Source organism: Leuciscus leuciscus (assembly GCF_965113295.1).
Source record: "Leuciscus leuciscus genome assembly, chromosome: 17".
NCBI lineage: Eukaryota > Metazoa > Chordata > Actinopteri > Cypriniformes > Leuciscidae > Leuciscus > Leuciscus leuciscus.
In genome coordinates, this window is record NC_138741.1 from 32,304,052 (window position 1) to 32,329,948 (window position 25,897).

The following is a 25,897-nucleotide window of genomic DNA, read 5'->3' on the forward strand; positions in this document are numbered from 1 at the left end:
TCACTCACAAAAACAAATGTTGTATATATTTACGGTAGGAAATTTACAAAATATCTTTATGGAACATGATCTTTACTTAAAGTCCTGATGATTTTTGACATAAAAGAAAAATTTATAATTTTGACCCATACAATGTATTGATGGCTTTTGCAACAAATATACCCGTGCGACTTGTGGCATGGTTTTGTGATCCAGGGTCACATATAACAACCCTGGAAGTATTATTCCACTTTTAGGTCTGCAAACTAAACCTTTGCCATTTTCTTTGCACATAATAACAGGTAATGAAATGCCCTCAAAATGGCGATGCACGTTACTGATTAATCTTAAATGTGGCACTGAAGCTAAACACAGCTAGAGTTATGCTTGTGTTTTAAATGATTCATTTGTTTGAGCTTAATGCTGCATTATGGGCTGTTCACACAGGAGGACGTGATTAGGGATGTGTGAGACTAGCCGGCTGGTAGATTAATGAAAGGCTACTGTTACTGCTAGTCGACTTGGAAATACTAGTCGTTTACAATTTTTTTTTTTTGTTGCACATTTAATATTTTGCTTTATATTTTTACAAAGGCTGCGTTTAAATTACCGTCACGTCATCTTGAAATGAATATATTATTTTGAAAAGTATATATCTGCAACAAAACAAAATAATTTAATTTTATATCAGGTTTTGCATGCGTTGGTCTTGACTCGCAGTGGGTTCAGAGAAACGTCCACTCGCAAGATGAGCTTTTCCTTTTTCTTCTATGGCATGTCAAACTAGTATAACAATTAAGCTTGCTTATAGGCTTGTTAAACTATCGGTTATGAGGGACAATACGGTTTAAAGGAAAAACATTATAGATGAAACTTACTTGACACTTGAACAGTTGTTATATCAACATCCTAGCGAAGAAAATACGGTTAAATAATGTAGTTGTCAGTACACGACAAGCCTTTGCTTGTGATATTTGCCGCCCTGCATGTGTACAGATACTTTTCATACACGAGAAGCGTGTTAAAAATCAATTCTCGATTTTTGAATCAAATTTCGATTCGATATGTGCATAGGGCTGGCTATCGTTAAAAAATGTTCGATACCGATACCATTACTTCGATACCGGTTCCTGGGCGATACTTTTTTCGATACCAATTTTATAAAACAATAAAATAAAATCCGTTTTAACAACATTACCTCAAAAAAAAAAAAAACGTTTGTTGACTTTTTTTTTACACTCATATTTTGAAAACACCAATGCTTAAAGGGATAGGTCACTTTGAAATAAAATGTTGGTATGTTTAGCTGCGTCCAAATGATCTGAGAGCGCGGGCGGGTATAGATATATACACTAGATGTCGCATTGGCTACTGCGAAACCGTAGCCAATGCGACATCTAGTGTATATATCTATACCCGCCTGCGCTCTCAGATCACTTGGACGTGGCTGTGTTCAAGAGGTAAAAACGATATAAATACTGTTCGTTTTCTCACACAAACCGCTCGTTTCGTGTCTTGGGCCATCAATGTGTACTTACGATGGGGAATTGTTTAATTTGGAAGATGGGGAATTGTTTTAATTTGGACTCTGTGCATGCTCTTTGAGACAGTGACCATCGACCTGCACTATATGACTGACAGACAAGAACGGTTTGACCTAAAAATATCAAAATTGAAACTACTGCGGAAAAAAAGACACCTACATCTTGGATGCCCTTGAGGTAAGCTAAAACATACCAAAATTTAATTTCAAAGTGAACTATCCCTTTAAGTTTTCTATGTATCCTAATCATTTTACATGTATTCTTTAAATTAGCTCATTGTTTCTGCCTTAAAGGGCACCTATTATGCCCCTTTTTACAAGATGTAATATTGGTCTTGGGTGTCCCCAGAATGCATTTGTGAAGTTTCAGCACAAAATACCCCACAGTTAATTTATTATAACCATTTGAAAATGTCATTTTTGGGGCCTGTTTTAAAAAGAGCTGTTTTGGAGTGTACCACCTTAAATGTTAATGAGCTGCATGTCCCCACCCTGCTGCTGGACCCAGATGATGAAGAGTACACGAATGAGAATGGACTAAACGTCTCGGAATGGTTATTTGATACATTTATGTACTTACAAAGTTTTAATCGCGTCCCCTTTGCAATTATGGATGTGCAACACACACACACACACACACACGAACTGTGATAACGTTCGCGCAATTTTTTTAAACTACACACACACGCACACACACACAAATACTGTGATAAGGTTTGCTAAGTACAAACGATTTATTTATTTTTTTCTTAAGGGGAGGGAGATAGACGTTTATATACTGTCTATGGAGATAGAGCAGACCTTAATTTATTTACATTTGTAATTGCTGCAAAAATGATAGCCTACGTGACATAAAACTGTCTGACGTTGTTTGTTGAGACATCTATGACGACGACAATAAATAGCTTTAGACGCATTTGTTGTTGAACTGGCTGACATCGACTGAAATGACTATTTGCTCAAAAATCATAAAATACACTTACTTCTGGAGGTGACGTTGAATCGCGAACTGTAGGCAATGATCCACACTTGATTAACTTTGACCCTCGTTCACTAAACAGTCAGTCAGAAAATGAAGGAAGTTTAAGTGGCGCCGTTTCTTCATAAATAAAATCCATCCGCTGCGTTTTCAGTGGCTCTGATGTCAGTGAAGACTACTATGTCCATTCTTAAATTCCACAACAGAACACCTAAGTTAACTTCTTATGAGACATTACACACCGGCTGTCGTTGAAACAATGGAGGATGCAGATCACCGAGGGCGGGGTCTATGCCAAAACCAGACTGTCAATCAAACCGCGTCGGTGGGGCTTAGCGCATTTCTACGTCACAGTGAGGGAAATCTAGAACAGGGCGTTCTGAGACAGTGCTTGTGATTTATTGAGATAGTAAAAAAACTACTGGGTGGATTTTTATCATTCTAGGGTGGTTTTGCTCACACACTGCCAACACACAATTATGTTCAAACACCATGTAAAAGTGAATTTTGCATAATAGGTGCCCTTTAACAGTTAATGCATTGTTTAACAATGAAACTGAATGAAAATTTAATTGAAATGCATTAGCCTACTTACACATAGTCACCTCTGATAACAGATCACTCTAAATTGTAATTTAGAACGATCATCAACAATGCATTTTCTGTAAAGCTGCTTTGAAACGATATGTATTGTGAAAAATGCTACAGCTACAAAATAAATGTGAATTGAATTAAATAGGCTACTGGGGGGTGGAATATATGCCTGGTATATGCCACATAAAGCTTGCCGCAAAGCACTGGCAAAAGTAGCCTAATGATTATAAAAAATAGCAAGGACACATTTTAAAGGTATAGCGGAGGATGTTTTACTTCCTGGTGGGTAGTCTAAACTATTGGTCCTCCTAATTGTCAATCATTCTGGTGAATCAATCAAACTTTTCAAAAAGTGGAGAGGGCGGGTCTTATCTAAAATTTGGAAAGATCCTCCGCTATACCTTTAATTGTTTATAAATAAACTAGTGTTTTCTGAGTCAGTGTTGGCTGCAAAGATGAAGATGACGATGCTGACTCGTCATTCCTGCAGTATAGTGAACGCACGCGCCTATAGAGAGAAATGCACCATTATTTGGATTACAATGTATTACAATTTGTTTTTTAATTGGTTCTTTTAAAAGTAGACATTTCAATCTTTCTATGTGCCTATTTCTCATGTCTGTGAGGCAAGTATCCTATACGCTGAGTGTCGGTTTATTTGTGATGCGCTCCAGCTCTTGCTGTCGAAGACTGATCAACTTTCTGTTCTTAAGTTTATTCTGTGCACTGTCAAGTGCTTCATCAGATTTGTTGTGTTGCCGATCTTTGCAGCAATCATCTTGTCGCAAATATTGCATCGCGCGCTGTTGGCCTCGAGTCTGGGAAACGTAGCTACACTTTTAATCTTTTGAACATATTATCCATCTATGTGGGTTAGGACACACACACGCACACATCTTTTTGGGCAACCGCACAATCTAGTGTTTTTCCGCCACAGCCAATCATGCTGCATGCACTGAAGATTAGGTATCGAAATTTGGTACTGAAAAACAAGACAATGTTTCGATACTCGATAGAAAAGTATCGAACTCGATACCCAGCCCTATATGTGCATAGATTTTATTGTAGTTTTCTGTTACTTTTCTTATTTGACTGCTGTAGACAGTGTAATAGGTCTAGAAGGGAAAAAATCCTACTGAATTAAATGTGAACCTTGACATTTATTTAGTTTTTCTTCCCATTTTAGACAAACCAATATTATAAAACAAATGCCTTTTGAGCTGACTACAATCATTACACACAGTCTTCTGTAATAAAGCAAGGCAGGGCATTTTATTTAATTTTTGGATAGGACACAAACAATAGAAAAAAATATACAAATTAAATAAACTTTACATTTTTGTATGTACAGTAGCATAGGTTTATTTAACATATAGTAAGAAATACTACCGAAATTGAATAGTATTTGAATAGAAACATGGTAAAAACGCAATGACTAACGAAATACTTGCACTTTAGCTGCTGTTGTACCGCAATATGTTTAAGGTAATGTGACAACCCTACTGCACAATAATGACATGCCCTACATTATCTTCATCTTTTGTCTTGGGCTTTTGTCAAATATAATTAAAAATGTGATCAATTGTGATGGAAAATAAGATGGATACGGCTATATAGGGATAGTTGAGCACTTGTTTCCCAGTACAAGGTTACCAGGAAGCTGATTGTAATCTATTTACATGAGTCCTGCATTTACATGTGTGTTTGAATGATGCAAATCATCGTCTGGCCTCCGTCCCATTAGGAGTCCCTGCAAACCTTGGATGATTTGGTTAAGGACACACACATCCATCCATCAGTCTCAAGGCCCCAAATGTCACTACAAAGCATGTTATGATTATTATTTTTTAATTGTAATTTTGTCTTTTATTGTAGCGTTCCACTGATATTCAGACAGCTGTGCTTTATATTAAAAGTTCATTAGTTATGCTATCACCTGGTGGTGAAGTTTTTTTTTTACTGTTGAAGTCTTTAATAGCCAGACTTAGACTATTGACAAACAGTCCAAATGGGAATAGTACATATGACTGACATGTAAAGTGACTAACTACAGTTAGTTTAGTAGTTGTGTTATTCACTTAATATTCAACGATATTATTGATCTGCCTGCATTGACACCATTATATGAGAACTGAACTGAGCTGGATGATGATGACATCACTGTTTTCTCCAGAGCAGCTGTATAGATAAATTAACTAAATTCTTTTTTTTTTTTTTACAACAGAAATTAACCATCACTGAACTTACTTAAGCTGGATTGTGACACTATTTTCTTCTAGATCTAGCCTGGTTAAAACCAGACCATTCTCAGTAGTAACTGAGTTATGGTCTGGCAAAGCTTCATTAATAACTCACTTCCAACGGATGTCGCTCAAATGCCTCTGGGCGCAATTGGATAGACCTAAAACCAATCAGAGTGATCGTCATTGTGTAAAGCCCGCCTCAACGTTTCTGATTGGTGCCTCGATTTGGATGGATTAGAAATCGGTTTGAATGGGCTCTTTGCCAGACTACTTGCAGAGCAAATCTAAATTTGCCGGAAGTTTGTCTGGGTTTTCCCAGGCTATTCTAGATCTGCTGTACAGCAGAAACAAACTTTGTTGCATTATTTTCTTGGTATCTCTGTAAAGCTGCTTTGAAAAAAATCTGTATTGTAAAACGCGCTATTTAAATGAAGATGACTTGACTTGACTACTTAAAGGGTCATGAAACCCTTTTTGGCTGTAAGTCACCCTTGCAACACTTGTAATATGCTACATCAAAATATACAACACTCCAAAATTTCTGACAATTTACATTTTGTAAGATATAAACACTCACACAATCACACACAAATCACACAATATCATTGTGTTCAACCAGTGAACACCATGAGATCAAACTGCTCCAGTGATGTGCTCAAAAACAAGAGAAATACATCAATTATATAATATTTCGCACATGTTTGAGTGAGACAAGCACATAAACTCATTTTCAGTATGTTTGTCCTCTCTGTTTCTAACTATGTGAGTCAGAAGCATTACTGTAATGACTTTAAGAAAACCGGCATCCTACAATTCACACATGTTTGTATTTTTAAAACAATCTGGCGAACATCTGATTTACAGTCTCATATGAATCAGTGAACTTTTGAATGCTTATAGTTGCCAGTAATTCACCCTTTAGTGGCCGTTATGTCCTGCTATCTTCATAAATTTGATGCCACTAGCCTTGCAACTTTGGCACATCTCGTGGCTTTGTAAATACGCCTTTGTTTTCTGGCTGACCAGTAACATTTCTGCACCCAAGCTACCGGAAATTGCATCTTAACCAGCCGTTCAGAACAGTGCTTGCCATGTTTGTGTATGCACCAAGTGGTTGACTGGTTAACGGACTGTGAGTAGTCTGTGAGTTCAAGACCATGTCCGTTAATCCTCCTCACATCAAATCTTCTGCTGTTATATTTGAAAGTATTTGCTGAAGTTGAAGTTGACAAAACTCATTTCACAGTACATTGGCTTACTATTGTGAAAGAGCAGGCTGTACAGGTTTGGTGACTTCAGAAGACATTAGGAGTGCCGTGCACCTGCTGTTCCCACTCTAAAGGCAACTGTAATCATGATGAGTTGATTTTAGGGAATAGGAATGCTATAGCAATAGATAGAGGGAGTGGTACTGAGCGCCTCTCCTGTTCCTGCTCAACAGGCTGTGGTGCCACTCCTGTCCAATTTTACACACATACCCAGTGCTCAGCTGACTCTACCAGTATAAAAGAGCGCATTAGTGCCCACCCACTTTTCCAAGTCTTTTTTTTAAGTCTTTGTTAAAGCTTATAAGCCATGAGCCAAACCAACCAGTTATGAGGTGATTCATAGCATTAAAAACATTTGAAGCAAAAAAGAATTAGAAAATTGTACAAAAACAAAACAACAAAACGTCTAATGGTCTTAGGGCCGGATTTACTAACAGCTTGCGTCAACGCAAACCCTCTTTGGCATTGAATAAATGACTTGTCATGATTTGCTAAAAACAGAGAGTGAAAAATTAGCAATGAAAAGGTGTGGACACGTTATTGAATATGGATTTGTAGGAGTTTCCCTTTCAGACACAATTTATGGGAGAAAAGTATTTAAATAACGTGATTTACTAAGGTTTGTGGTAGTCAATTTACTGGTATTTGTGCCATTTATTTAACGCCCAATAAAGCATGTCTTACTCTTAACCCATTTGATGTATGATATGCTACGCTATTTCTTTAATTTATGGTATTGCGGTCTCATACTAAGTTGTCCTGTTCAGTAAATCTGGCCCTTAAATGGCTTAAGTGAGGAAAATAACTCCAATCCAACTTCGGCATTGAGCGAAAGACAATCAGATTAAAAATGGTGGTGAAATATAAAACTATTCATTTAAAGTTGTTGATTGTACCTATAGAAACAATATAAGTTTATTGATAAATATTCATACAATGAATTTTTCTCCATTAATTTCACTGTTAATCACGATTGTTTTAAAAATAAGTCTTCAACAAAAGCATATAGGCTAACATATAGGCTAAAGCATATAAGCTCACTACAGGTCTGTCTTTAAAGGTTTATAATTTATCATTTTAAAAATAACTTTCTCTTTAAGTTTTTCCTTCTGCAACCCAACTGTAGCGCTCTATAGGGACTGTGTGTTGTCGTCTATGAGGCTTTAACTCATTTAACAAGCCTACATGTCAACTATCATTAAGATTCCCTCTGTGAGGAACAGTGTCTTTCAGTAGCCTGCAAACTGAGTCCTTTGGTCAAACAGAGATGCCTGACTTTTTTAAATGCAGCTTTTTCTTGGTGGCTTGTTTCTTGTTTCTTCTTCTTCTCTTTGCTCTGGGTAGACCTAGCACTCAAAGTATGAATATATCATTACTTTGGTACTAAGTTGATATTACGGCTGCATGATATTGACGAAAAACATCATAACTTGTTAAATAATGTGATATTCGAAATGCGATACGATATTGCTTTAAGTGTGTAAAATCAATTTAAATTATATTCAAAATATTAAAAAACTTGAAAATGATATAGGCTAACCAATATTCACATTCTTTCTGGGAAAAGAAAGCATCACTACAACTTCTGAAAGTGAGTGTTTTAGCATTACATAAAACATAATGTCACAAAATAAATAAATAAAATAAATAAATCTGAAAATGATTGAAAGGGTTGAATTTGGCAAGAGAATATAAAATAATTGATTTCTTTGCTATTACAGATATTGCCTGTAGTGAATTACTCTCTACAATGACTTTGAAATAAACAAAAGAGGCACAGCTTTACTGATGGGTTCAGTCAATTGCTTCAATTTATTCCTCAAATTACTTTTGCCTGCTCTTGGTCATATCGTTGGTCAACACTGCAAATGTTCTACAAAAATATGAACAACAGCCTTGTTCATCATATAAAGCCTGTGAGTGTTGGGAGTGGAAGTTAAATGTCTGATGACTACACAAACGCTGCCAGTTAAAAACACATGTGAGGCAGCATGTGACCGACACTTCTGTTGTTTGACTTTACTACAAGGTCAGCGGGACCTTGAAACGAGACGTTTTCCTCAGCAGGGAGACTCGCCTCTTTATCAGGCTGTAGTGCTCATGAACAGCAAACAAACTGATATTAATATATTAAACTGTTATTGCCTTTAAGACTGTGTGTGTTAACAGGGCTCTTTTCTTCACCTCCTCTGTCTGACAGGTGAAGCTTTATGAAGGCCACACTCGTCGTCGCTCACAGCTTTACGTGTTTCAGATGCAGGAGTTTGAAGAGTGGCCTCTAGTTGGCTTTGTGATGAAAGCTGTCTGTCCCACTGTGAGGATGAAGAATTGATTTTTCACATCCTGAATTTGATGCCGTTCCAAGAATCTATCAGCACTCACTTTCACTGTATTAGAGTGCTGTAAAAGCCCCAGAGTTCGCCATATCTTTATTGGCCTCTGCGTTCATATTTGTTTAGCTCCAGCTGACAGGCATGGATTTGTTATTAACCCCTGTCACAGTGTGGTTAACAAGCGGCTGCCTCTGTCAGTTTCTCAATACTTAATAGTCTGTTGCAGAAAGACACCAGCTCCTGACTCCCATTGAGCCCGTGCACATTTGTGCTTTACTGTCGTCTTTTTCTGCTGGTCTATTGTATGTACTTTTTTTGTTGTTGTGGACAACTTTTTGTATTAAATGGTAAGCTGAGAAAAACTGCAGCTTTGAATGTGTAAATAAGGTTTTCCTTTAGTAGTGGGTAATATGAACATATTGTCAAGGAATGACCGCACATCAGCTGAGTGGGGATGACATCCATGGATCGTCAGTGTGAGTGTTTCACTCACGTTTACAGCTAAAAATAGATGTGTGTGTGAACTGTGAAATGGATTTAGGAGAACGTGTGGGAATAAAATAAAAATAAAAGTCAAGCTTTATGAAATTTTGGGTCACAAAAAGTCTTAAACGGTATAACAAATGTCTTAATTATCATTTGAAGAGGTCTTGAATTTTAGGATGGAATAAACATCCTAATTACATTTCAAAAGCCTATGAATGAAATAAATGTGAGCACTGCATTTTTCAAAGTAAAAACACTGGCTCTGAGTTAAAGTTGGCATGAAATCGACATTTCTTTTTTCTTTTATCTGTTTTCCAAATGCATTTTATTGATCTTATGGTGAATGATTCATTCTGCATGTTTCAGTTTTTTTTTTAGCTTGTAGCTTTTAATCCCCACCATCCGGTGAAACATCAGACTTCTTCAATCGTTTTTTCCCACCCCTTTCTTACAATCGACTGCAAGCTCACATTCAGACGCCTCCATCCAATAATGAATATATCCCTAATTATAATAATTCTAATTGCAGTAATTAGCAATCACCACTGAGAACAAGTTCCACATCATCTTGTTTGGGACCCGTTCTGTTTCTTTCCCACATTTCTCTATGGTTCTGTGTTTGAGATTACATGTCGGCTCAAATTCTCAATAATAGCCACGTTGATACGCCCACTGCAAAATATACCTTTAAAATCAAACAAACAAAGATACAGTCTAGCAAAATCTCTCTCGGTTGAAACATTTGTGCCGTTGCATGATATACATCACACTATTCTACTTCCCATGTGCCTCTGTGTTCGCTTGCTTGCATTTAGTCACTTTAGTCCAAAGTGTGTGTGCTCTAAAGTTTAATCAGTGGCTCAGGTCTTACTTCTTTTTTTTATATGAGAGTAAATGCTTTGAAACTGTCTGCTTAAAGCACCAATATAGCTGCGTTTCATAGACCAGTCTAGCTATAGTCTATGATTTCTAGCCTGATATTTCGATTTTGCTTTCAATATGTTTGATCACACAGCGAATCCACTTGCTTTGAAAAGCTGTTATTTTCACCCTGAATGCCCCAGTCTGAATTTTTTATGTGCCCATCAGGTCTTGCTGTAGGTTTTATTTTTCCCACTTAGCGTTCCCACATGATAACTTAACAGACGCTGCTGTGCCCGTGGTCGTGCCTGCAGGAAACAGCCGTCCTGAAACAACCAGCCCATTAGGAAACAGCTCATAACTCATTCTGCAGACTTGAGCACTCTGTGCAAAACATGCCATCAGGTCTGTGTTTTGTAAAATGAGATTTTATTTTTGTATAATTTTTTTTTGTGAGGTGTCAAACAATGGAATGGTTAAATGAGAAGGAGAAGGAATTTTTGGCCTTGGGGGTGTAGAAAGCAATATCCCTGTTAAGGGCTTGAAAACAAATCATGAGCTCTGCTGTTAAGCATGTCTCATAACCAAGCTGCATAGTAAACATTTTGTACAGTGGTTGACTTGGTTTCCTTTTGTACCTTGCTTGTGAATTTGCTTGAATAAATTTAAATTTTTTAAGGCTATTTAAATATTTTTTAAGTAAAATGTCATGTTGGCTGGTGCAGTTTACATCTTTAGCCGTCAGCTCTCAGTTCCCTGTAGTGTTGTATGTAGGGCTGGGTATCGTTCATTTGTTTTTCGATATCGATACTGATACCTTGAAATCTGTTTTATCAAGATTGCATTATATTATCTAAAACAAACTTTGGGTTTATGTTTTCAGTTTGTTGACTTATTTAGACTCAATGACTCATAAAGGCCACTGGGGGCGGAAGATATGCCTCGTGCTCAAGCACACGCATGAAGCTTGCCGCAAAGCACTGGGAAAAGTAGCCTAATGATTATGAATGTGTGGGGAAAAAATAGCAAGGAGACATTTTAATTGTTTAATAATAAACTAGTGTTTTCTGAGTCAGTGTTGGCTGCAAAGATGAAGATGACGATGTTGACTCGTCATTCCTGCAGTATAGTGAACGCACGCGCCTATAGAGAGAAATGCAACTTTCATTTGCACGAAGTAAAGTGTAGTGTTTTGAGAGTAGGATCAACTTTGGAGAGAGATATATCCCTGGTGAATTATTCTAATAAAAATAAGTTCATATCGCCAAAATGTCAAAAAGACAGTCAAGCATATTTTTCATTTTTCATTTTTCATTTTTCATTTTCCATATCCACGAGTAAAGCTGGTAGTGTTTCTGATCAAAAGAGATCCCGAAGATGGAACTGCTAATAATAATCAGGATAGCGGGAGACACGAGTTACAGGAATTAGATTAGTCAGAATCAGAAATCGATGTAATGGAAAAGGCAACAACGTTGTCCGTGAGAGAATATCACTGATCAATAAGGGTGTCGAAATTAATCGTTTCTACGATGCATCGCGATGCAGACGAGGACGATTCGGTATCGGTTCAGTAATAGACCATAACCGGTTATAATGTACTGACGCTTTTCTTACGTCATTTGTCACGTACGTGCTTTGTTGCGGTAGCATACAATGGCAGAGGGAGGTGAGACGCGACTGGGGGAAAATTAAAAATGCTCCAACTACTTTAAAAGCCAACATCTGGGCACATTTCGGCTTTTATGAACATCCTGGTAAGCTCGACCTGCAGAAGACACGCGTTGTGTGCGCTCATGTCACGCACAAATAGAATATGCAGGAGGTAATACCACTAACTTGATAAACCACGTTAGCCGTTTTGACCCCGAGCTGTTATCGCCCGGCAGAGTCTGACTGCTTTAGAGTAAGCGGATGAGCTCCGTAACCCGAATCCGCAGCCAAAAACAAATCATCCACCCGCCCCAATAACTTTCTCTGATTTAAGTATCCGCACCCAATGGTCAAATTACAATTATTCTGTGTTGTTACGCGTGATTATAAATGGATGATCGTCACTTTCAATAGCGGACTCGGCGACGGTTGATGCGCGCATCTTTAATGGTAACAATACACTGATTAAGGAGCGCTGCTTTTAAATGAACATTTCTTTAAAACAAAATTTATTTGACAGATTTTCCTTTTCTTAGTGTCATAAACAAGCTTTAATCCCTTGAAACTTAAACTGGAATGTCACTGTTTCTGTCACTGCAACTTCCCGAACAGGCGAGCACATGCGCGCACACATCACTTTTGAAGTAAAATTTAAAATTGAGGATGCGGTGCATCGTGATATCGAATTGAACCGGATCGATGACATAATAATCATAATCGAACCGAACCGTGAGACCAGTGTCTGTTCACACCCCTGCTGATCAACTGAATGATTTTTGGCCTCAACGTAGCTATACATGACAGAATAACACACTAGGCTGTGGTTTAGGCTGTGCAGAAACTTGTGAATGATGCTCGTGCCGGGAAAAACGTAAGTTGTATGGTCAGTGTCGGTCACAGTGCCTTTTAATTGCTGTTTTTGATCCGGCAATTATTTATTTACAAAATAAGCACTGGTTTGTGCCAACCTTGGGTGTAAGGCACCATGAAAGATTTCCATTATTGCTAGATTGAGAAGATTAAGTAAAACACTGGGCAGAAAATCTATCCTTTTAAAGGAAAACCCCAGTTTGGGAGATTTATTCTCTTGATCTGGCAACCCCAAGCAGGAAATATAGTGGAGACTGTTACCAATGCATGATAATGGCAATGTCTAAATAAAAAATAAAAAACATTTTTCATCAGCTGGGAAAATATTGCAACGATTATCTTTAATTTATCGAGAGAAGCAAAAATCGTTATCATGATTAAAATATGATTAATCGCGCAGTCAGCAGTTTTGCATACAGCTTCATCATAACAAAATGTGGGAAAAAAAGAAGAGGTCTGAATACTGTGAGTGGAGGATGATGTAGATGTGCATGAAAGGGACATGTCAGGCTCCGATGGTTTTTTGACATTCATCCCACTGGAGCAGTTACACACACACACACACACACACACACACACACACACACACACACACACACACACACACACACACACACACACACACACACACACACACACACACACACACCTACACCTACACCTACACCTACACCTACACCTACACCTACACACACACCTACACACCCACACACACACACACCTACACACACACACCTACACACACACACACTTTTTTACTTTCTTATCTGTTTATTTGGCTGTTTGTGTTATGACTGCATGATTATTCGAAACAAAAACAAAATTATCTTTCATCAATGTGAGCAGACGACGGTCCTGAAACACCTGAATGCATTTCCCACAAATTACAGACAAAACTAAATGTGGCTTTAGTAGTTCATACTATATATTCTTTGTTTTTACTCTTTAGTAAAGAGCACATGAGGTTTACACCAAAACTAGAATAACATTTTCTCCCAGCTTCATTTCATGCTTTCAGAAGAGAGATCAAAAGACAGTTTATATATTTACCTTACTTGTGTTTGAATGTTATGGAAGCTTCAAATGAAATCATATAGACATCAGTGGGATAATTACAAACCTCCAGTGCTCCAGCACAATGATGATTAGGTTTGGGTACCGTTCACATTTTAACCGGTACCTGAATTTTTTTTGTTGGTACTTTAGGCATGTTTACCTCAATAACTGTAAATAAACTGTAAGTTATTTATAGAAGTAATTTATACATTATGCCAGAGCTGCCTTGGTCGCTGTCTGCCATTGTCTGTGATGTTTGAATATTCATAAAAACAGCCATTTTAATAATTTAAAAAAATAATAATTTTGTTTTCCACAAATTCTGCTGCACAATATTGAAGAAAAATGCAATAACTCATTAAATAATGCGATATTCGATATGCGATACGATAATGCTTAAAGTGTGTAAAATGAACTTAAATTATCTTTAAAATATATTATAATTATATAACCAACATACATGCATGTTTAACATTCTTTTTGTGACAAGAAAACATCCCTACAACTTCTGAAAGTGAACCGCAGTGTTTTACCGCAACATAAAAAGTTATTTTAACATCAGTGTAAACCACGGGGTTCAGGTTATCCTACATTAGGGTTATTTAACAACAGAAACTGAATAATCAATTGTATAAATAAAACACTGCTTAGGCTAATTTTCACTGTATGAATTAAATATATACTGATTCTTATTAAAGCTACAAAAGTTATTCAGCCAAGAGCAGCGAGTGATTTTCTCTTTGCCTTTTGTTCATGACCCCAGTTATTGCAAGCTGTTGCGATATGCATGTCACGATATATACATTTGCGATATTTCAATAATTTTGATATATTGTACAGCCCTAATTCTGTGTTATGCATTTTCTGGTAATCAGATGAAGACATAAAACATTGATTTAACTTATCTTTTAATCATATGCAAGTAAACTTCTTTTTGTCAAACAACATGCTGCACAACTGAGCTTTATAGTGTTAAAATCACACAGAGAAGCAGAACATCAGAGTTCAGAGTTTCATTTTATTGTAATTCCTCTGAGTATTTACAATACACACAGAAACAAAATACCGTTCCTCACCAGCGTATACAAGACACATACAAAAATACACTAAGTCAGAATAAGTTAAATCTCTTACGAAAAAACAACATTCCACTCGTACAGTTTTGCATAACCTAACATATAACATATTTACACACTCAAAAATTTACAGTAGCATAAGAAAGTTAGTTTAATGTCCTTTAATAAAGTGCTTTAATAAGAAAACACCTTGACAGATGACTAGCTGTCAACATTGTTATAACAATGGTAAGGAGGTACAGTGGGATTGAATGTTAATGTATGTGTGCGTGTGCGTGTGTGTGTGTGTGTGTGTGTGTGTGTGTGTGTGTGTGTGGGATGGGGGAGGGACAGTTTGTTTACCATCCTGATTGCTTGTGGAAAAAGCTATTCAGCATCATGCTGGATCTGCAGCAGACGCTCCTGTACCTTTTCCCGGATGGCAGTCTCAAGTGTAGGATTCGTATTTAAATAGTCTTGCATTTAAATGCGTATTTAAATGCGTTCTCAGTTACGAAATTTGGCACCGATTGATTTAATGTGAATCGGTACTCAGAGTTCGGTACCCAACCCTAATGAAGACTCAGATTGATCATTGACTAATTCTGTGGTCTTATTTAAGCTCACTGCATTTACAGCCAACATTTGGGAAGGAAAATGTTTTTTTGTTTTTTTTTTTGTTTTGTTTTTTGGATTCTGTTTCTGCAAAAAATGGTTTGTTATGATTGTCATCTCATGTTACTGCTAAGAGCCCTACATGCTAACAGAGCACAATTTCTTCACTCTAACAGAAGCAGTAAATGCAGAGTATATCGTTTTTGTGGTTTATTACATGTGCAAGGTCATATAGCTATTCAGGTTTTAATAAGATCAGTTGTGCACCCTAAATGGCTATCATGGGGTCAAAGTCGGATTGTTTCCCATTGTCATGCTCATGTACTGCTTTAAAGGAGCCGTATGTAAGATTGTGGCCAAAACTGGTACTGCAATCACTTTCAAATTACTGTAGAGCGATGTATCCCCTCCCCCTCCCCCCTGACTCGAGGTTGCCAGATAGGCTGCAGGATCCAGCAGGAACGTAGGCTGCTATGTAGCTGTGATAACTAGAGCAGAGTTGGCAACCCCGATGCTGAAACACTGACTTTGTGATTGGTAGATAGGTGGAGGGTGGAGCATCAGGCCAAAACACAAGATGACAACATCAACATCAGTTGAGGGCTGCAACTTCACTTTTTAAATGACAATCTCCTGGCCAGACTACTGTTGTCAGTGATATAAGTATTTGAAATGAACGTGATTTCTTAATGTCTAGTGACATATCAGGGCCATTTTATGATTAATTGAAATGCATTTCTTACATACAGCTCCTTTAAGAAGTGTCACATATGTAATATATTTTTTTGAAAACAACAAAATGTCTCTTTTAAATTTGTTAAATCGTTTTACATAATTTTCGTTACATTTTCTATTTATTTTTTTTCCAGTGCAACATTTATGTATGGGTCATAGGGCAAATTCTGTGGATTGAGCTTAACTTTAATTAAACCTGGAACATTCTGTCAAGACAATCAGGAAATGCTGTTTACATGGCCATTTCTTTTTAACAGCGCTGTCAACAATTCATGGGTTTCATCAGGTCCCTTTCCACAGGTGTATAAAATCAAGCACCTAGATTATGAATGCAGACTGCATTGTGCTTGATTAATACACCTGTGGAAAGGGACCGGATGAAATCCATGAATAGGATTATATCTGCCTGACTGTTACTGATTGAGGGAATATGAAGTGACCTTTAGGACAGTCCCATTCACATCTCAAAGGCATGCATGTTGACAACTTTTCGACATCCAACTGTCATATTAGCAAAGTCCCTTTATAATAATAATAATTCATTACATTTATATAGCGCTTTTCTCTGCACTCAAAGCGCTTTACATAGAAGGGGAGGATCTCCTCAACCACCACCAATGGTTTTAAGATGAGTAATTTCACCCGGCGGCCATCTTTTAAACATCTCTCAGGCAGCTGTTTTATTTCAGCCATGCAAGTGCAGTTAAAATAAAATTTCATATTTGAAATCGCCAATAAAATCTGACAATAAGTGTCTTATGAATGTGGTTTCTTATGTTAAAATAGCGTTAAAAAAAGCAAAATTCACTGTTTCTATAGCAACCGGAGCTTCTAATGGCAGCTGCAGTGACACAATGACTTTATCAATCATTGATTGGTTATTTTTAGAGATGCACCGATGTATCGACCAATAAACGCTATTATTTTCACTAAAAACAGCCAATTATCAGGGCCGATTATATCATGTCAATGTCTGACTGCAACTCATACTGTGTGTGAAGAAAATCTCTCGTGTTGAATTTAGGGCAAGTTAATGCGTCAATAACGCATTAACAGTTAAAAACAGCTGCATAAAAGCATGCTCTATTTAACCCTATGAATCACTCGTAGTTCAAGCCAGGGTTGCCAGATCTGCAGTTTTTGCACTTTGTCCCTATACTAAACATTATTTGTAGTGCGCCTCTCATTCAATAATCGTAAATAGCTCTGTGCTTTACTTCTATAAAGAAACAAAGTGTCATCTTTCACATTCTGTCCATTTTATCAAAGGGCTGAACGATTAATTGCATTTGCGATAATATCGCGATATGATGAAATGTGAGTTTTTTTTTAGCTGCAAAGCTGCTATTACAGTCTGGTCACGTGACACACGAGAGTAAACCAGTCTGTATTGCAGATGAAGCATCAACTTGGCACGCTACGCATATAGGCCTGGCATAGGCTACAGGAAATAACAGTTTAATTTATGTGATATTGTGTTATAGATTCTCTCCAACGATTCTGTATCGATTAAGATAATTTCAGATTTATGTCTTTATGTTCAGATTTATGCCTTTCTTTCGCGGGCTTCATTGCACAAGATACACGCGGTCTGCGTGATGTTACTTTTGTAGTGCGTGGTCTCGCCCGCCGGTATTTTACTTACAAATGTTCTACGAAGGCATCATATGTCTTTTGGAATGCAGTTGGCTTATATATAAAAAATATGAAAATCACCGACAGAAGCTGCTTTGAATTTCAACGTGGTTAAATGTACTTGCATCTCAAAATGCTTTTATGACGCGAAATTAATGTGACACAGTCAGTTATATCTTAAGTTATTAAACAGACAGGACAAACCACATCTTATAATTTCAAAAGAGATGAAAACAGTCAGACAGCCTACTCTTAAATACTGAAAGCACTCTTTGTTTATTGCTTGTAATATTTTTTCCCCTCTTTGTTATTTGTTTTGAAGCTATATTTGTTAAAATTATTAACATGTAGGCCTAATTGTATTAATTTAGGTTTTTTTATGTGTAATTATTATAAGTAGGCCTACTTATAATTAGGCCTATGTAATGAAATATTTTAAGTTTTATTAATAAGATCAATTAAAGAAAAAAAATGTATCGGCTCAGGAGATGCCTAAAGATTCCCTTCCTTATTTTACAATGATTTATTGCTTGTTTTTGTTGAAAAATAGAAAAGATAAAGAGCTTAAAAAATAATCGCATATTAAATCGCAATCGCAATATTGGTAAAACTATATCGCAATTCGATTATTTTCCAAAATCGTTCAGCCCTAGAACAAACAATAAATGGCGTTAAATGTGTTCACTCTAAAATGTGACGTGACAGATCGTTGTGCGCAAGTCTTTTCTTTCACTTTAATACAAATTATATCCAGAAAAACATGCATGAACATCAGAAGGTATGTTGAAAGATACAGTACAACTTACCGAAATCCGTATCATGTCTCATGTTATCACTCAATCTGTGCTTCAACCACAGAAATATGCCAGTTAAACAGCTTGTGAACAACATCACTTAATGTTGTAATATGAGTGCGCCGTCTTTCTAAAGTCTTTGTTATTAGCAACCTCTCTCCATCACACGCTCAGCCAAACCCCAGGTTTTGTCAGTAAGTCAGTGTGTTTTCTTGGGCAGCAGGAAGAGGCCTGGTTGAAAAGCAGAGCATGTGAGCGGCTGTGATAAGAGACACGCCTGTGCTGTTATTGCTGCTCTTCTGCCCTGATCTCTGCGTCAACTCTTTCATGAGCGCACTACTGTAATACACATCTGAACACACACCAGATATGAGCATCAGATTAATTCAACTCGCTAGGGGTTTAATGGCCGTTAATGAGAGTATAAAGACAAAGATGTATAATCGTTCTAAATTTCTAAAGGTGCAGCTTGCGATTTCTGAGAAACACTGCTGATATCTCAAATCAACCCAAACGAACAACACACACTCCCTTTATTGCACCGCCTCCAAAATGCACAAACACCCAATGCAAGAGTTGATAATGTCTCTTTATCATAGCAGAAGTGAAGCAAAAGAACACGTTGTAAATATAAACTTAATTAAACTTTATATTACCAGCTAAATCTATGTGAATTTATTGTAAATATTCAATATATTTCCCCATCATGCAGACTAAAGCGAGGCCCTTACGACATGAGTTGCCATGAGTCTTGAGAGTATAATTCTCTCTCTCTCTCTCTCTCTCTCTCTCTCTCTCTCTCTCTCTCTCTCTCTCTCTGAATCACAAAAGTAATACACAGATAAAGTCTGTGTGAGGACTCGGAGAAAGGCAGAAAAGTTTAAATCCATCTTCCAGTGCCAAATTGTAATGTGCAAGTAATTACTCCTTGGCCTGTAGATCCAGTCTAATGACAGATTTAAAGTAGCCTGATTTTACATCTTGTCATTATTTAGGATGTCTACTTGCCTTAATCAGATGTGGGTTTTCCCTGGGCTAGCCCACCCATCACAATGTCTTTCAGCTTTTATAGCTTTTTATGGTAATATCAGTGCCAGAGATGTCATTTACATTTAGATTTTCATACATGTTTTCTCAGGAATTGTTAATATTCGGTGGGCAGTTGCCTAAGATACTGTGTGTAAGCAGCACTGGCCCTGTGTAACGACTACATCCACATTTGTGTTCTCGCAGCTCTGTCAGTCTGGCTCCAGGCAAAATATTATTTCAGCCATCAAATCCATTCCTTGTCATCATCTATCATCTGTCCCTACTGCTATTAAAAATCAGGCCAGTGCCACTACTACAAATTGGTTGCAAATGCCAGTTCCCCTGGAGCAGCTTTGAGCTGCTTTAATGGTTTTGTTTAGGAAAGAGGAAAGAGCAGTGCTCAACGCTAAAGATTTTTTAGCTATTTTGTTTTGTTGTTGTTGTTATTATTTTTCTTGGTTGAATTTTTTTTTACTTGCCTTGCAAAAAATTTACTGGGCCCACCACAAAAATGTAAAACATAAAATTAAATCTTTATTATTTTTGTAGTTTTTGACCCATGTATTGTAATAAATAGGTTTATGACACCAAATTTCAGATACCAGTAAAATGTCACAATTCTCACTTCCAATGTCGATCGAGACCACAGCAAAAAATACTAGGCCAACTAATATGAATTTCAAACATTATTAAAGACAAGTAAACAGTCAGTAATAAAATAATCAAATTGCAAGTAATAACATAAATAAATACTATAGGACAAAGATATAAATATGCAAAAACTCAACTCGTGAGTCATCATAGTAAATACAGCGTATTGCGCAGAATCTGTGCATATATGGCGTACTTGAACACACACATCACTACGCAACAAATAGCGGCGCGCTTGTTCATTTGCATTGAAGCAATAGCGAAGATTAAAAAACATCTGGTTAACAGAAAAGACATTGTTATTTCCCAACATCCTAATTTTTTTTATATTCTTTGTACTGAATTGATCTGTCCACCTAAAATAATTTTTTGGTGATGAGGATGAAAGAGGAAGGGAGGAGATGACAGGATTTTGTTTGAATAAGAAATGAATGTATGAAATCCAAATTGTATAATATATATATATACGTGTGTGTGTGTGTGTGTGTGTGTGTGTAAGCTGTGACGTAGTTTATTTCTTTTTTCCCCTTTTTTTTTTTGGCTAGTAGTTCTAAATGGCCGGTAACTTAAAAATGATATATCGTCACACAGCCCAGCCCTTACTCCAGCATACATGTTTGTCAGTGTTTTCAGATCATCTGAACTTCTTTTTTTTGCAGTGCTAAATCATAATCACGATTAGGCTGGCTAATGTCAGATCTCTTCTCATTGAGACGTGGTCTGGGAACCACATGTTAATTTTCTCGTATTTGAGGTGTGGTTTACGAATGCCCAGAGCCGTTTATTGGGCGCTACGAATGTCTATCAAATGCGCCTGTACGTAGCTCATAGCCAATCGTTTCAATTATACCAGATGACGTATGTAGAGCGACAGAAATTCGACGAGGAAGAAGACGAAAGAAACGTGCGTTCTAAACTACTTAGAACACTATCTAAGGCCACATCCACACGAAGCCAGAGCTTTCCCTATCCGATATTTTTTTTTCCCGTAAAAAAAAAAAATTACGTAAACACGGCGTCGTCTCAAGAAATATCTGCGTACACACGAAACCACTGAAACCGACTCAAAACGATGTAGTATACATGCCAGACCAGTATGTGGCGCTGTAATTCTGCCACAGACATACACTAAAAATGGAGAAGAAGACTTGGAGCTCGCGCATAAACCTTGCGCGCTGTATACAACAATAATATTAGGCACAGTAGCTTCTTTTTTTCTTTTTTAATCAAGAACTTTGTTGAACAATATGAAAAACCATAAATGTAGTTGCTGTGACTTAACGGTGTCTGACTAGTTGACGCTTGGTGTGATGATGACATCATCGTTTCACAAAATATACGGATTGGCCGTACACACGAAAACGCAAGGGCGGCGTTTTCAGATTTATCCACCTTGGGACCCGGTTTAAAAAAATAGCGGTTTCAGTCTCCGAAAACGCCGGATCCGTGTGGACGAAACGGCAATACGATAAAACATTTATACGTATACAGTGAAACGCGTCTCCGTGTGGACTGCATCGAAAGGTAACTTCGCGTCTGATGCCATGTTGGATCCATAGATATAAACAAACTGCTTCGGTGTGTCGCATAGACGTCGTCATCGTCTTGCTGCTCCCTCCCCGTTCTGTGATTGGTTCCCTTTTTGAGGGGAAAATCTGGTCCATGGTGTCCAGGCTGCCTAGCAGCGTTAATAAATTTGCGCTGGCGCAAGGCAGCATGGGGAAACCCAGGCTAAATCACGATTATAAAGTACGATTAATCATGCAGCCCTATTGCATTATACCTTACATCTGTTTAATGCTTTGACTGTTTTGCTCCATTAAAGGTGAGCACAATTTATGTTCAGATTGCTTGTATGTTGCATTGACGTTATTAAACAAGTTAGTAAAAGTGATAAACTAGTCACAAATGTTTGGTGTCACACATTTGGAGATGACTAGGTACTCTACCAAAAATACAGTCTATGTTTTTGAAGCACAGCCATTGTGATGGACTGGCTGTGGCAGATACTGTTGCTCACCAAGACAAGGGATCCTTGAAACAGCCTTTAATTACAAACTTACAGGGATACACAGGAGAAGGAAACAACCAACCTAACCATGCAAGACAGGGGACTTACTGAAACAGAGGGCTTATATAGACACAGAAAACAAAGGGAGAAACTAACTAGACACACCTGAACTAAGGGCTCTAATCAAATCTGTAACTATAGAAACTAACAGGTGGGGGAACGGAGGGAACAGAACTAATGATCAAACCAGAAGCAATTACTAACATGACAAAACATACTCAAACCGTGACAGCCATAGTCTGAACCAGTTGATTTTACGATCTCATGAAAGCTTTTGTGTCGGGATGAAATCTACTAACAGTCAACATCTATATGCATGTCTCTTTAAATGTTTTGGTCAGCATTTAATCATATCATATATAACTGCAGTGTCATCTGGACTTATTGTGTATTATTTTGTGATTTTTGTCTAATTCTTTATTTTTTATTATTTTCTCCACAGATATTATTGACAGGAATGAACTGAGGACGTTTTTTGAAATCAACTGCTCACAGATTTATTTTATCTTCTATGAAAATTTCATTACACTGGAAAGCAACTTAAAGCAAAAAGGTAAGACATGTTTGTCATTAGCCAAGTTTCCATCCACTTTTTGTTATTGACGAAGTGTGTATGTGTTAAAAAAAAGATTGCGAAATTAGCTGTTTCCATTTAATTGGCCTTTTACCGGTAAAATGGTGTGCGTAATGACATCATCCCTAAAAAAACGCATTGTTGCATAAATTTTGTTGTATCGCTAAGAAAATCTGCCCTCAAGTCGTTTCCATAAATAATGTCGCATATATCGCAAATTATATTGTATCTTTCGCATATATATTTTTTTAAATGCAGAGTAATAAGACAATTGGAATTCGCCAGTTTACTGCTTAATATTTTCACGAATAATAAGCCTATTAATTAGGAAATATTAGGAAACAGAAGATCACGTTGAAGTGGGACTGCCGGTCTGACAGGACTGCATGTTACCTTTATGTGACGAAGCCCATTTGGACACAGCGCAGCTCATTTGTCATGTAGCCTATGCAAAATGTAAGGGTTCATAATAAAGGTTGGCAGTACAGTGAAATGTTCGGTCATATAGCAACAATATTAAATGTAAGCCTTGAACATGCGGTCAAGCGAGTTGCGGTTTGATGTGGCCGAGAACATATTCAGATCATTCAAACCAAAACTGTTGTTCGTTCTGGTTTCAAAGTTCAGTAACATCAAATCGATCAAAAACATCATTCTGTATACCCCACATAACCCACTTTATTTTTCTAATTTGTTTGAGATAAAAATATATTAGGCTATATTAATAAATGGTATTTATAAAATTGTACACTTATAGGCTAATTCTGTCATGTGACACCACATTTATTTGCGTTAAAGCACTTTTTATTGACAAAAGGTGTTTCTAAATTATTTTTTCGCGATATTTGAAGTATCAACCTATAATTTAAGCGCTAAAGTTAAACAGAAAAAGATTGCAAAAATGATTTTTAAAATGATCAATAATAGGCATTTCCATCTGCTATATCGGTAAACATTTTGATGCTCTAAACCTTTTTACGCAAAAAAAAAACAACCTTGGATGGAAACCTATTTTCATGTGTCTGCCAGTGGATCAGATCAGGGGAGATGTGTTTATAACTCTCTAGGCTGCCCTTGGTCTATAGTTTACAGATGTAGCTGAGAGAGATTTTTTTTTTTCTTAAGAACAATTATATATACTTGAAATATTTCCAACTATCAGAATATCTAAATGAATCAAGCACTTGTGTGCAAATGGATCATGTGCATGTGTTTCTATGTGCATGTAAATAAAATTCATTAAAAAAATCACCCAAAAAGAGTTTGCTCTTATAAAGGTTATATCTTTTCCATAAAACTGCTGCTATCCCTTCAGTTTTAATGACTGCGAAAGTGATATAAACCAAAATATAGTTGGAGTCTACAGTTAAATATCTAATATCTGTTGATAAATAGGCTATGCAATATCATTTGTTACTGATATTTAAAACAAGAAATCATAAATCAGCTAATAACTGATATGGTCTTTATATATATATATATATATATATATATATATATATATATATATATATATATATATATATATATATATATATATATAGTGCTTCTATTATCGGGCGTTGCCAATCAGTCTCATACTGTATAGCTTAAAGGCTCTATTTCAGTTTCATGCTACATTAGTAGGTAGCTTGCTTGGATAAAAAGGCAGCCCACAAAAGTTGAAAAAGAGCTTTTGAATAATGCATGATTCTTCCAAAAAAAAAAAAAAAAAAGATTCAGTCCAGCACTTCCTCAGCTTGACGTAACAGCCGTGCTTCGCTGTTGCCTGTATGCCCCCTCGTGTGAAGTTAATGAGGCTTTTGTTTCTGTTGAATCCCATCTCTGACCAAAGTGTTTTTTTCTGCACTGTATTCAGTGAAGGTCACCTGTCTTTCATGCTGAAACACAGTTCTGCAGCAGAAGTATTTGTTTGAAACGCACACCTCTTTATTTCCCTGAGGAGAGTGGTGTTGTGATTCAGCTGAGCAGTTTTTAACTTAGTAACTTTTTGGACAGGAATTCAAATCTTGGAACACAGATTTGCGGTGCTGATATGCAGCAGTGCATTGTGGTAATAACTACATTAACCTTCTTAAGAGCTTAAGATTGAGTATCACCCTCAAGATGAACAAACTCCTAACCCTAACTCTTTTTCCTGGGTCAAAAATGGTCTTCGTGGTGGCGTACGAACACGGTCATCCGCACACACAGTACTTTACCCATGTGACCTGCGAGCCCAGTTCAGCAAAGAAACAGTTTTTACTATTAACTTATCCTATGTATTCATTAAAATTAAAAAGAATCACTATCAGGACAGATCATAAAACAAAGTGCTTAGAACTAGTTTATATTTAAAAATCTGTAAATTTACATATACAAACTCACTGAGTAACTGATTTGAAAAGTTAGTAATAAAATGAACAGTAACACATTACACATTACATTAAAAAAAGTGGCAGAGCTGCTATTTTTTGCTTTTACACGGCAATACTTAGTTTCTCTTTGTGAGCTTTGGTTAGAGGTGGCTGAAATGCTGCTTAACACAACTGCCAGCCTGCATGAAGAGGTTCTTGAGACTCCAGAGACACCAGCAGCTTCAAATACCTGTTCGCTGCTCAACAGTTGCTTCTTTATAGCTGTCCTTTTAATATTTTTCTTCTTTTTTTTGACAGAAACTTTCCTTAATAAGCCTTTATCTGACTGCGTTCTCTTGTGCTGTAAATAATTCACAAATTGTATGATAGTTCGATAATCTCCATTCAGTTTTCACACAATATTAGTTGTTTTCATTCCTTTTGCATAACATTGCACCATTTCATATGTTTGATTATACCATCTGGATGCCCAAAATTGATTGGATGAATGCACGTTTAAACCGCTTATTGGACCTG

General features: G+C 36.9%; 1 protein-coding gene and 2 long non-coding RNA genes across 5 annotated transcripts in view; 1 reads left to right on the forward strand and 2 right to left on the reverse strand.

Moving 5' to 3' along the window:
- The window catches only part of ralgapa2 (Ral GTPase activating protein catalytic subunit alpha 2), a 176,378-nt gene that overhangs the window by 6,224 nt on the left and 144,257 nt on the right, over positions 1-25,897 (forward strand). For all 3 annotated transcript variants that reach the window (XM_082143396.1, XM_082143395.1, XM_082143397.1), the window contains exon 2: positions 22,893-23,003. In XM_082143396.1, coding sequence (XP_081999522.1) covers positions 22,893-23,003 — 111 coding nt within the window. The remainder of the gene's footprint in view (positions 1-22,892; positions 23,004-25,897) is intronic.
- Positions 1,811-12,159, reverse strand: LOC309479513. Its single transcript, XR_014199251.1, has 3 exons — positions 11,281-12,159; positions 2,199-3,312; positions 1,811-2,167 (listed from the first exon to the last, which is right to left on the reverse strand). It is a non-coding gene; the product is annotated as an uncharacterized lncRNA (long non-coding RNA).
- LOC309479548 lies at positions 14,170-18,238 on the reverse strand. The gene is made up of 2 exons (XR_014199293.1): positions 16,688-18,238; positions 14,170-16,560 (listed from the first exon to the last, which is right to left on the reverse strand). It is a non-coding gene; the product is annotated as an uncharacterized lncRNA (long non-coding RNA).